The sequence below is a fragment of the Peromyscus maniculatus genome, chromosome 1, assembly GCF_049852395.1.
Source record: "Peromyscus maniculatus bairdii isolate BWxNUB_F1_BW_parent chromosome 1, HU_Pman_BW_mat_3.1, whole genome shotgun sequence".
Classification (NCBI taxonomy): domain Eukaryota; kingdom Metazoa; phylum Chordata; class Mammalia; order Rodentia; family Cricetidae; genus Peromyscus; species Peromyscus maniculatus.
The window spans coordinates 133,343,155-133,356,748 of record NC_134852.1 but is presented as its reverse complement, the minus strand read 5'-3'; the positions used below and the strand labels follow the sequence as shown (position 1 = coordinate 133,356,748).

Sequence of the window (13,594 nt, the reverse complement as noted above, 5' to 3'; positions counted from 1 at the left end):
ATGCTTGCATGTATATATGTGCACCACGTGCTTGCCTGGTGCCCTTAGAGGCCAAAAACGAGTGTCCATTCCCCTGGGACTGTAGTTACAGATGATTGTGAGCTGCCATGCGGGTGTTGGACACTGAACCTGGGTCCTCTGAAAGAGCAGCCAATGCTCTTCACTACTAAGCATTGCTCCAGCCCTACTTAAGAGGTTTCTAAAATTTTATTTACCTCAAAAGCAAGACTCAATTTAAGAATATTTATTTGAGGGCAGAAGAGATGGGTCAGTGGTTAAAAACACTGGCTGCTCTTCCAGAGGTCCCAACACCCACATGGCAGCTCACAACCGCCTGTAATTCTAGTCCCCTGGGCCCTGACTCCCTCTTCTGGACTCCTTGGGTACTGCTTGTATGTGGTGTAAATGTACACACGCAGGCAAACCAGCCATACATATAAAATTAACATAAAAGGAAAACATTTATTTTTATTTTTCTCCCCGTGCCTTGAGCATGCTAGGCAAGTGATCTATCTGCTTCTCAACCACATTCCAGCTGGGGTGTGGTGCCTGAGTGTGTGTGTGTGGTGTATGAAAGTGTGCATTCGGGTGTGTGGGAGGGCTGTGAAGCTCAGAGGTCAATTTTTGGTGTCTCCCTGTTGCCCTCTGTCACTATCTAGTTTCCTTCTTTTATCTAGTATTTTTTTGTATGTGGATGAAGTGGGGAGGGACACTTGTGTGGAGGTCAGAAGACTTCATGGTGGTCTTGGTTGCTTCCTTACACCTTTATGTGATCTCCAAAACTGAACAATTCTGGTCATCAGGTTTTGCAGCAAGTTTTGTTTTTAGTTTTTGTTTTTGTTTTTTTTTTTTTAACCTAATGAGTCATTTTGTCAGCCTCCTCCTTATTTCCAGAGACAGAGTCTCTTACTGAGCCTGGAGCTCACTAATTCTGCTAGACTGGCTGACTGGGCAAGTCCCTATGATCCCGTCTCTGCCACTCAGTGCCCCACCCCACTTTTTTTTAGGTGAGTACTGGGGAACTGAACTCGGCTCTTCATGCTCACACAGCAATCAATTTACCCAATAAGCCTTCTCCTCATTCCCCAGCTTACAAACTTTTTAATTGAAATCTTTATTTCTATCTGTAGATCCATATGCAGCTGGAAGAAACAGAATCTCAACCACTCTCAAGTTTTACTCGATGGTTACATCTATCACTGTACAATGTCACAACTAGAAGTTGCCACCCAGCTGGTCCGCTGACCTCATCCAGATGTTCACAGGTGTGTGTGTGTGTCCCACAGCTGCTCTCATCATTTGTGTACACTGCAGTGTCAGCTCAGGCACTCAGGACACCAAGCATTCCACCACCACCAGGATCTGTCATGGAGCCAACAGTTGGGCTGCTAGCTGCATGCCAGTACCATGGGAATAAGGCTGGGCCTGGGGATACACCTGGCAGGAAGCGGCAGACAAAAAGCTGGGACCTAGGTGATGGATCATAGAACTAATAAAGCTTTGAAACCCCGTGCCCTGTGAAATGAGACATGGGACCAGCACACAGGCACTCCTCACAGGCAAGCAGGACTGAGAAGCATGGCTCCTGCCCAAGAGCCCTGGCCCAGTCCTTCTCCAGCCAGCTTCCTTTCATTGGCCCTGGTGGCCCTCCAGGCTCACCTTGCTCTCAGATGCTCTTTGGCCATGCGTGGCTGCTGCATCATGCCATCTGGGTACCTGCTCGGAGGCCAACCCTTAAAGGGGAGTGTACAGTTTGGTTTTGCTGTTGTTTTCTTTCTTCTCCTTTATGTCAGCTATCATCAGCTTTCCTTTTCAAAGAAGTTAGTTTTTTTGTTTTTTTAAAGATTTTATTTATTTATTATGTATACAGTGCTCTGTCTGCATGCATGCCTGCGGGCCAGAAGAAGGTGCCAGTTCTTGTTACAGATGGTTGTGAGCCACCATGTGGTTGCTGGGAATTGAACTCAGGACCTCTGGAAGAACAGCCAGTGCTCTTAACTGCTGAGCCATCCAAAAAGTTAGTTTTTTTAAAACAACCAAACTCATTAAAACCTAGGCACCTGGGACTGGAGCCATGACTCAACAGTTAAGAGCACTGGCTATTCTTGCAGAGGACCTGGGTTCAACCTCTAGCACCCCACAGTGTCTCACAACCATGCTTAACTCCAGTTCCAGGGGATCCAACAACTCAGCCTCCACAGGCACCAGACATGTCTGCACAAGGCGAACAAATACACATACAGGCAAAACACCCATACACAAAATACTAAGTTTAAAAATTCAAACCAAACCCCAAACCCAGATGACTTTGGGGAACCACCCCGAGGCCCACGGACTGCATGCCTGGCTACAGGCTGCTCCATCCAGGGCCATCTGGATGGGGTTTGTAAGTCAAGTTCTCCTTGACTACCCTGAGCGCACCTTCACATGGCCCTTCCTACCTGCGGACTGGTGCTACCAGCCAGAACAAGGTAGCCCTAGCCACCCTGGAACCCTCTATGTAGACCAGGCTGCCCTCACTCACAGAAATCTACCTGTCTCTGCCTCCCAGATGGGATTAAAGGTGTACGCCACCATGCCCAGCTACAGTCAACCTCTTAAGGTGAAGCACGTAGGTCCCAACAGTACCCCACTCCAGTGTCCTCAGGGGCTTTTTGAAAGAAGGCAGTGTAACTGCCTATTCAAAGCAGAGTTTTCAGATGAAAACATCAGCAGAATCTAACATCTGTATGCAGCTAAACTTAAAATTTAACTGGGGCTGGGGTAGGTAAAGCGCATGCTGTGCACCCACAAGGACTTGAGGCCAGTTGCCCAGGGCCCATGTAAAAGAGACATGTCTTGTGAGGATAAGGAGTGATGGAGGAACACGTGAGATGCTGGGGGACAATCTGATAAACACAGCTCTCTAGGGCAGTTTCGAGGCTGAGCAGCTGCACTCAGGAGTGAGAGCATGTATATTACAGTGCCTTACACGGACAGAATCCCTCATACACAGCAACTCTCCCTCCCACTGACCCTCCTAGATGCTACCCAGAATCCCACTGGGATCACAATTCTAGTCATGGTAGGGCCTCTCTGGTTTCTTTGGGTTCTAGCTCTAAGAAGCTAGAACCATAATGTCCCAAATCTAGACATCAGCAAGAACACAACACCGTGGAACTCTGCTGAGGATCAGCAGCTGTATGTCAGCGGCCTTGCTCAGCCCCAGCCCCACTAGTTATCGGAGGCACAACCCCATCTTCACATCACGTGCCTCCACGTGGTCCGACCTGCCACGACCTGTCTCACTCTGCTTCTGTTGCCTTCCAATGTCAACAAGCACTATGACATGACAAGGGAGGTTACAGGTGAGCTCAGTGGATGCTTGGGGGTCCGTGGTATCTGTGCAATGATCAGCAATGAACTCTGGTTCTGCAGCAAGCAGAGGTGGGAGGGGGCTGCTTTGCTGGGGACAAATAAGCCAGGGGAAGTGGCCTTGTGTGAGGAAGGAAGGTCTCTCGTGTTGGGAGGAGAGCCTGCATGGCAGCTCTGGGCGGGTGGAGCTGAGAGCACAGCCAGATGAGTGGGAGCACCTCTGCCAGGCCTGAGCACCATCTAAGTTCAGGCTGACTCCCAAAGACCACAAGGAGCTTGAAGTCTATCAAACAGGTCTGTGGGCAGTGATGGCCAAGAATGAGGTACTGGTAACTGGAAGGGATTCAGAACGGCTCAAGAATGACAAGAGAATAGAGCAGTTATTAAGAAAGAGGTAAATATCAAAACCACTGAATTTTTTTTTAAAATCAAACACTTTATTTCCACATAACAAGCGCAAAAAACTCCCAAACACTTTTAACAATACAATTAACGAAGTTATGAAGTCAGTTATATACTACTCAAAGCCCCAAAAGGTCACTCAGCTTAACGTTCCAATATCTCCACACATGGTTTTTCAAAGCTACCTTTGGTTTTTGGAAAAACCAGTATGGACGTCAATACACACCGAACGCACTGAACATTTGCTTAGGTTGCGGTGTCCGCCATTAGCTTACAGCTGGCAAGCTGGAGCGTGGTCTGAAGTCATACACTGGAATACAGACACAGTTCTGCCCTAGGGCTCCCGCCGTGAGGAGCAGGGGCACGTCGGTGGCATCCCCACTGTGTGAGAGGTATGAGAGGTTAACACTAGGAGGCTGTCAAGTCACTAAGCTTCATGTTCCGAATGGTCCCGCTGAGGCTTGAGATGGGCACAGGTGGTGGGGCAGAGGTGAAGCCACAGAAGAGCTTTGAGCAACAAGATCCCAAAGATGCTCGGGGAGGAGGGAGCAAGCTACAGCTTCCACTGTTCTCACATTATCTCAGGGTGATTGTGGAGAAGTTCAGGTGAAACGTTCAAATATTTGCTTAGATTTTTAATCTGCTGCTCTATGAGAGAACCCTCATGGGCAGCAACTCTGTAACTTTCATTATAAAAAAGAGCCTACAAATAAATTCACAAAAAAGACAATTAATGTTGAGCAGCCAAAAAAGTCATGGTTTATTATCTGAAGATTTCATAATTCAAACACAACCAAACTGTACATTTACAATCACATCCTATTTGTAAACAGTTAAAAGCCACTGACCTCTTTTGCATCTTAGGACACAAACAGTTAGAATCAAGGCAATGAAATGATGGCATATTCTGTACTGTTAAAAGTTTACCCTTGTTTAGTCTTCTCTTCTCTGACTAAGCAAGCATTATAATACCATTTGTGGGCAAAGAAACAGGAGCTGGGGAGGAAAGAAACTTTAAAATGGTGTAACTCGTTAGTTTGCAACAACATTTAAAATTTTTATACAACAAACAACTCTGTAAGCCCAATGTCTTGGTTACAGTATGCATAGTTACTGATCTCGGCTTTAAGGTACAACAGTTAAACATGAACACGGTCACGAGAGAGCAGAGACATGAGAGCCACTGATGGGGTTACAAAAAGTCACCTAGCGATTATCAGCAAACCATCATCACTCACTAATAAGGGACAGCATCTGAAAGCAGACGGCAACTCCAGCTCAAAGCGGTTGGTTTTCTTTTTTTTTTTTTTTCTTTTTCTTTTTTTGGCAGAGAAAATTCTTGAACAGAGCAATACGTAATATCAGTGCTAAAAGTCGGGGTTTTCTTTTTTCCTATAAGAAACTACAAGATTTTTGACGGGGAACTGGTTTCCTGAGAACCATGCTCTTTGATTTAGGACAGGGCTAGAAAACAGAAGAACATGGCCAAATGCTGCTCTTTTCCCAGAGATAGAAAGCGTCTTTAAACCACCCTCCTCTTTTTTTTTTTTTTTTTGTCTTTTAAATTTTTTTTAAATGATGGAAGAGTAAACATTTTTTTTTTTCTCAAAAAACAAACAAAAAATCTGTAAACAAGAAGGTTCACCGTGGGAACCTTCAAAACAACATGGAAAGCCTGTTCAAAGTGCAGGGCCCATCCTGGGCAGCAGGCGGGCTGCAGGTCACAGCGGTGGCCACAGTTTCTCAAACTGTAGAGCGAAAATTCTTTAGTTTTACAACATGAAAAAACTGGTGCAATACTTTCATTAAGAATCCTACGTCAGTATCTTAACTTGATCTTCTAGACTCCACGACACCACAGTAAGGTAGGCGACATGAGGCGGAGTGGAGAGCGCTCGCCTTAAGAACATCCTTGAGTAAACATTTACACTGGAACAGCTGCCCCCCCCATATTGCCGATCAGACGGAGAGAACATCACTCAGTGCAAAGGTAAAAGCTCATACATCAGCCCAAAAAACGGTTTTGCAAAAAAAAAAAAAAACAAAAAAAACAAATAAAAATAAAAGGTGGGGTTGGGGGTGGAAATGAAGGAAAGAAGGAATCCGAAGGCTAAACATGATGAATACACCAGTGAGCTCATTCCACACGGTTAGCTGTATGGCGCTATTTGGGAGTGTAAATAGATAGATACCCTTTCACATTATAATATTGGCCTGCATGATTCAAGTATTCAAACTGATATGTTCTGGGGAAAACAAAGTGGAAAATGTGCAGAAAAATAGCTGTCCCCACAGGTGGCCCTGGCTGCAGGCGGCGAGCCCAACTTAGTGCTCCTTTCCTTCTTATCTTGAGGTCACAGTTTGCGTCTATACCTATGCAGTTACATGGACTCTCCACCCCCACCCAGGTGGTCAACAGAAAGAAAAGCATTAATGGGGGATGGGCTGCTAATTCCCCGGGGGTCACTGCTGCTTGGGGGACCCCACAGGCTTGTGGAATAATGTGGGGTCCCCCAGAGGGAAGTGCCGTGAAGGTCTCCACAGTTAGTTCCCGACAGCCCAGCACCATTCCAGTGATTGAGATCGGTCCGGCTGGAGAATGAGTGGGAACAGTCGAGGGAGCCCAGCCGGCTCTGGCTGGACCCGAGAGACTGCCAGCCAGGAGAAGGGGTCAGAGACTGACTTTGTGCAAAGAAGCGACTGATCTCCTCTTCACTGGCAAACTCAGCGAGAATAGTAGTGTTCCCCAGCACACACCTAGAGGAGAGGGCACAGCATGAGAAGGTCGTCTGGCTGCTGCACGGTTTCACAAGCTCAATTAGCAGCGGGGCCTGCTCTGAGGAAAAACCAACGAGGGACAGGAGCCTGGACTGCCCCACACCCACAGTGAGCATCCCAGAAAGAGTCATGGGGTGTCTAGACTAGGTCTGTTTCCTGCGGGCAACACAAGCAGTTCTCCACTTAAGAGATTTTGTTTTCATTTATCTGGGGGTCTTGTACTTCCTGGACTGGCCTCCAACTCCTGGGCTCAGATGATCCCTCCTCCTAAGGTTCTCCAGGGCCCCAGGTCTCTCCAGGGGTCCTGGGCTGGGCTTCTCCTCACGGCTCCCCAGACCTTCCCCAACAGGAGTCTTGGGCAACTTACATGTGCAGAGACTTTTGTGCCTTCACTACCTCTTCTTTTGAACTGTAACGGACCAGAGCATTTCCATGTGGGAGGTTCAGATGGAATGTAATCAGTGGGCCATGCTGCATGCACAGGGTGCGCAGAGTTGAGCCATCAATCTAGACAGAGCAGGCTGAGGTTAGGGACTCCATCGTAAGGGCCATCAGGAGGTACCCCTGGTCCTTCTCATGCCAGGGTCAGTATCCCTTTCTTATGTTCACTGGGCCTAGAGCTATGTGATGAGCCACCACACGTGGTGTGGTTTTGTGTCTTTTCTTCCCCCGCTCCAGAACAGGACCTGAAGGCACTGCTCTCTAGGGGAGTGGGAGGTAGCCTAGGGGCTAAGAAAACACTCAGACATAAAAGGGCAGGCCAAGGTTTTTGGAGGTGCAGCACAATCCCAGACACATGCCTGCAAACCCCAGGCCAGCACTACAGTCCGCACTGGCTGAGATGGAGGCATCTGCGTTTTGTGGCTCCCTCAATATAACAGCATGAGGACACTGGATCAGACCCAAGGCAACTGAGAATCATCCGCCTCTGCGCAGCCTCGAGGACCACTGACAGGCCTGTCTTGGAACAGCAAAGTGTTCCTCCCATGCTCCCTTGCCCACCGTGAACATGAAGTAGGCACCTCCTTACCTGAGGTGTGAGGTTTTTCAAAACAAGCCAATTCGTTATTCTCCCTGAGCTGCTCTCACCCCAGCTGGAACCTAAACCAAGAAAAAGGACAGTCAGCTTTCTATCACTGTGACCTGAGGGACTGTTTAGGACAAGCCCCGCCCCGTCAAATGACAGTGAATTCCAGTCCTCAGGAATCAAGACTCCCATCTCTTTTGCCAACTTTCCCCTAGTGTAACAAATAGGCGTGGGACGTCAGTTCACTCCAGCCTGGACCAGGCACCGACCCCTGCTGCAGGTGCCTCTCTTTGGGAGGCAGAGAAGCCACAACGCTCCACCTCTCCGGCATCATTTCTTCTAAATGTTGCTCCTAGGGGCAGGCCTCAGGGAAGCATCCCTGCATGTACCCCAAGATGTGAAGTGAAGCTTTAGGGGGACCAAACTGCTTGCATTATCCAGACATCCTTTGATTTTGTCTGGGCTACCATGTGAGCCCCCGTCTAGCCTTCCTGCATGGCCCCATGGCAATCACTTCTCTTCTATCAAGAACCACCTGCCCCTGCGACTACTTACAGGCATTTCACAACTGTGTCACTGTAGCCTTCCTGGGATAATCTGACCTGTCTGCTTGAGCTTAAGGATCAATAGCACCCCCTTCCACTCTCAAATGTCTGCTTGAACAGTAAACTTCACAGTCATTCCTGGGATAGGCCAAGCACTACCCAAACAAACCCTCTCTCCAAGGCTCAGCTGGGCTGCCCTCTATATGGTCTCTCCAACAGGCTTGCAGCCTGCCGTGAGCAGGAAAGCAACAGACTTTTAATAAGATGCCTTCCCAAGAACTTTGGAAAGAAGATGACGATCCTACTAACACGACTGTTGACTGAAGTATCTTTGGGTAAGCCTTCTGATTTATTTAGGCAGGATCTCATGTACAGATGATATCAACTTCCTCATACTTCCTGTTCCTACTTTCCTCCCCTTGTGCTAAGATTTCAGACATGCACCACCACACAAGTTTGGGTAAATATCCTTAAGGAAACCAGTCAAGACTCCTCAAGACAAGAAAATTGTAAAATGTGGCAATGAACTAGGAATCCTGATCAAGCCCACCCCACCTTTGCAGAGTGTGACCTCCCAGCTGACAGTGCTGGCCATGTTAAACGGAACAGCTGGCACCAGCCAGCCAGCACTCAGCAAACGGCCCGTAATCAAGCACACAGCTACTGTGTCCTACCTGGGGTGTATCTGGCATCAGAATTCCCCCATCCTCCACCTACACGAAGGGGAGAATTATCCCACGTAGACAAGGGTGGCTTCTGACCAGTCAGCCCCGGAGGTGGGCGGGATGGAGCAGTGATGTTTTTAGGTGGCAAAGGGACTTTCCACAGCTCATGAGCCAGAGAGGTGTTTGTAACTGAACCAGGAGACCACGTCAATTTGGAATCACTATTTCTGGCTATTCAAAGGAGAAAGGGGAAAAAAGAAAATAAGAAAAATTGAAGGTGGAATAATGTCAGAAAAAGAAAATTTATACAATAACATCCACTGTCCCATGAAAGGTGAGTCAAACAAATGGAAACTATCAAAAACAAAACAAAAAAAACCGACCTAAATGCAACTAAAGGCCTAAAGGAAAAAAAATCAAAAGCCCAAAGGCAGCGACTCCTCCCTCAGGACTTATACGCCCTCTTCTGTTACTGTCTCGAGACTGTGCAAGTAAAGAACTGCTCTCTGAGACCACAACACAGACTATAAGAGTCCATACCTGTGGACTCCGAGGCCAACTGGGCTACTCGAGAGATATATTTTACGTTCATCATTTCCTCATGAGAAAAGCTATAGCAGTTACCCCAATTTAGGAAGGTGAACTGGCAAACGCTCACTGGCTGCTTGTGGGGTGCTAGGTTGTTAATGTCCTACCCTGACAACAGAGCCAAGACCAGAAAGGTAAATGATCTGCATAGCTAGGATGCAAACGTTGGCCTTTTCTAGCTTAAAAACAGCGGAATGAGAAGGGGCAATGGACTCTTGCCCACTCTTGCTGGCTCAGAGCAGCGCTAAGGGGGTGGGGTGCAGCGACGGAGGAGAGATAACTGTGCCAAAACAACACTAAAAGACGGGGAGAGAAAGGAGTGGGAAACTCTTCAACTGTTGAGCATTCACCCTGAGTTATTATGAAGTGCATGGCCATTAGGCCAAGGCTCCTCCAAGCATGGCTGCAGGAAGCCTGACCACAGCACAGTTTACTTGAGCAGCAACAGATGCATACTGACAACCCAGGGCCACAGCCACCTAGCTCACTGCAGAGGCCTAACTGTCCAGGGCACACTCATTCTGGCAGTTTATAAATTCCTATTTTCTGCATTTTGCACAATTATCAGTCTGTGATGGATTAAAAATTAAATAAATGAAAGCAGATGCTTTGGATTAAGCTGTACTTTATCACAGAGATGTATGGCAGATGTAAAGTGTTTTATGTGACTGCCGAACAGCAAATTTAAAAAGGGAAAAATGATGTTTGCAACACTTCCCTTGCATCACAAACAACCGCCAGCCCCCTGAAAAGACAACAGAGGAAAAGCGACAACCAGGCTGCTCCTGAGAGGCCCACCTGAAGTGCTTTGTGCTGTACTGCTGAGGGGAACATTGTAGTTGGAGGCACGAATGGATGACCAGGCACTAGTTGAAGGCAGCGTGGTGTTCAAGGATGAGGATGACCCTGCAGAAGAGAGTCCAGTTAGTTACCAGAGCAGGACATGGTGTCTGGGAAGTTGCAGGGTCACAGCATGTCCCAAGATAGTAGCCAAGAAGACTTGGATCAAGGATGGGGCCCAAGAAAGCAGCTTCCTTCCTGATGACGGTTTCTGTCCTGGCTCAAAACAGGATTTCCTTCTTGTTCCCCAGGAAAGAACAACGGCCAGGAGACCCAAGCTCTCCTTTCAGCACTGGGCACTGAAGAGCTGCTCTTGCTGCTCCTAGCTCTTAACTCTGAACAGCAAGGACTTTCTACTGGCAAGGCAGGCCACCAAAGCACCCTGTCCCACACGACCTAAGAGCCAGGCCTTCAGCCTTCTCCACACCTGGGCTCTGCAGTCTTCCTTCCATGGCCAACACGTCCTCTTTCTCCAGTTTAGCTCCAGACCTGACCATCGCCTGGTCACCAGGACAGTCCCCAGACTAACCTCCCACAGCATTCATTCCACACACCATTCGATACACAGACCCTTCAACTCTAAACTTTTAGTGGTGGCTCTTCCTTTAATATTAAATTTAATCTTTCCTCTCAACTTTCAGAACATTCTATCCACAAAGCAGCAGTTTCTATAAACAACGAATTCTTCTGTAACTCCCTTTAAGCCTAGCTTTGTGCCTCACTACCATTTGCTGAACTGGCTCTCACTACCTCTCCACAGCTGTTTGGGAGATTCTGCTATTTTAGAATAACAGGATTCTTCACTTACCACTATGATGTGGTAAACACTTGCTACCTTAATAAACTACTTAATAAACAACTATAAATATTTGTATAAACTGTTGGCTCTTTTACATTTTCTTTGTAAATTACTAAAAGGGACAGAAAGGAGAATACATTACAAGTTTTCAATTATTTTAGTGTTTCAGTAATTCATTTCATTAATTTTTCTTCTAGTGCAAAATAATGGACAAAATATTCACATATGCCTAAGGTGAAAAACAGCCCCGTGGTAGTTACAGGGTAATTTCACCTAATAGCCCTTTAGACAATACATACGAGTTTCACTCTTTGAAGCCTTGAAAGCCCAGGCTCTTTCTCCTGAGGAAAGCATGTCAACACTGTTGAGTATAAATTAACTGTACACTTGGCAGTTGCTGACAGCAGTATCAGAAAATAAATGTTTGCAGGTCCTTGGTGTTCACTTACTCAAGCCAGAACTCCTCCTCATCTTACAAGTGGCCACAGTTAACTGTGTTTTTATGTCCCAATTCCCATGGATGTGAGGAATGGAAGGAACCCCAGTTAAAGTCTCACCAGCCACCTTGAGATGTTCTTAGCCCATGCTGTTGCACAATATGCTGACACTGATTCATGCCCCTACGTACCACTGTTCCTGTCCCTGAGGTGATCAACTTCCCGCACAGTATTAATCGAAAGACTGTTAATCACACTGCCAGGAGTGACATAAGGGTCAGTTTCAGGGTCAATGTTTGGATAACCTTTCCATGGTTCACCAGGGCGAAATTCTGCAAATGGAAATTCAAAATTAGTGCATGGCTTTAAAATCCAAACTAAATATCCAAACATTCATTCCTAAATCCTATGTGACACCTTCTAAAAGGCCAGGCTGGTAACAGATTATATATCCCTATATAAATTTGCCTATTTAGACAAGAGAAATCATTTCTCTAATTTCTATCTTTACAGCATTACAGCAACTCAGGCAGCCAGAGAAGCATTTCCAGTGAGCCTCAGTGTCCAGTGACTCCTTTGACACAGCCAGACAGCAACCACTGACTAGGGGTTTGTATGAAACTCTCACTACTTGGAGAAGAGGAAGTGGAACATGCAGACGATGACCCGACTTCATGCTTGCCTTTTAGTCCGATCACATGACCAGGTTAAACCACTGGGGAGGCCAAACATCACGGAAATGATGGCTATGAGCATCTTACCTGGTGGCCAGTTAACACTGCTAGAGCCGTTAGGCGATTTGGCACGTGGCCAGCCATCTCCTATTGAACCTGGAGGACTGGCTGGTGAAGTACTGCTATTCATAAAGTCATAGGGAACAAATGGAGATTCTTCCAGCCTAAAACCACTTGAAATAGCACCTAAAAAGAAGAACACGATGGTGAAATGTAAGCAAGCTACAGCATCAGTCACTTTTAGTTTCTCCAGTGTAGGAAAGCTTCTCATTAGGAATGCAGGTGCCAAACTGTCCAGTTTATTATGTGAAGATGCAAGAAAAGAGGAGAACTCTGTGCTCCATGACAGACAGCACAGTGGGATTTGGACACATCACATGAAGAGTGGGTGGAAAGAACCACAGTGGCTCCAGGGTTCCTAGTGTTTCCTTTCTTTCTGTGTGCCCCTATGCTTATGACTTCATTCTGATAAAGACAAACTCTTTCTCCTGAGTGCTAGACGTCTATCTCTACTGATTTAAAGTTTTTGTTCTGTGGTGTGTGTGTGTGTGTGTGTGTGTGTGTGTGTTTATGGAGGCCAGGAGAGTGTGTCTGACTTCCTGGGTCTAGGAGTTGTCCAGCACGGTACTGTAAACTAGACTGAGGTCCTCTTCACCATAGGGAAACTGCACTGTCTCTCCAGCCCCACCTCATTATGGCCTACAAGTTTTACTCCATATCTACTCCTCTGCCTCTGCCTCCTTTCTGGTTTAATCCAGACCTCATCAGACTGTTCTCCTCAGCTGGTCTTCCTCCAGCTCAGCAGTTGTCAGTTGAAGACTTTGAGGTGAGTCTCTTCATTCAGCCTCTTTAGACTCAGCATTACCAGGCATTCCTTTGGAGCACTGTCTCGGACTTCTGAAATAGCTCCATGTGCTCCCAATGCCTATTATACTGTACTCACGGGGGTCCACATGTTTACTTGGGCTAAGAAATGAGCTTCCTAGGGCAAGTGTGTGCAGAAACCTCTGTAATACACAGGTTCAACTGTGTGTCCACAAGTACTTATTCATCTGTATGTTCTAGGTACCCAGAAAGGTCCTAGGAAGGCACAAGAAATTCCATTAACTTTTGAAGACAAACGGGTAATAATCCTAAGCTAAATGTGATTATTTCTAAAAGAACTTCAAGTAGCTGCTGAAAAGATAATTATCAAACCTAAGATTTATATATTTATACACACGCACACATATTTTGTGTGTGTGTGTGTATGCCAGTATATACCTATAATCCTATCACTGGAGGCTAAGGTATGGAGATTGTGAATTCCAAGCCATCCTGCACCACATATTAAGATCCAATGGAAAATTGCAGTATTAAGAGTTTAATGCCATACTATGAACAAACCAAGTTAAACTCAGTGAATGTTCAAAAATAGAATGTAAG

The 13,594-nt window shown here is 46.6% G+C and overlaps 1 protein-coding gene across 12 annotated transcripts in view; it reads right to left on the bottom strand.

Moving 5' to 3' along the window:
- Positions 1-3,769: 3,769 nt before the first annotated feature.
- Positions 3,770-13,594, bottom strand: part of Tnrc6a (trinucleotide repeat containing adaptor 6A) — a 177,572-nt gene continuing 167,747 nt past the window's right edge. For all 12 annotated transcript variants that reach the window (XM_015998876.3, XM_042283132.2, XM_076551724.1 and 9 more), the window contains 7 exons: positions 12,197-12,355; positions 11,627-11,767; positions 10,158-10,265; positions 8,781-9,002; positions 7,565-7,635; positions 6,902-7,041; positions 3,770-6,513 (listed from right to left, as the gene is read on the bottom strand). In XM_015998876.3, coding sequence (XP_015854362.1) covers positions 6,138-6,513; positions 6,902-7,041; positions 7,565-7,635; positions 8,781-9,002; positions 10,158-10,265; positions 11,627-11,767; positions 12,197-12,355 — 1,217 coding nt within the window. In that variant the 3' untranslated portion in view covers positions 3,770-6,137. The remainder of the gene's footprint in view (positions 6,514-6,901; positions 7,042-7,564; positions 7,636-8,780; positions 9,003-10,157; positions 10,266-11,626; positions 11,768-12,196; positions 12,356-13,594) is intronic.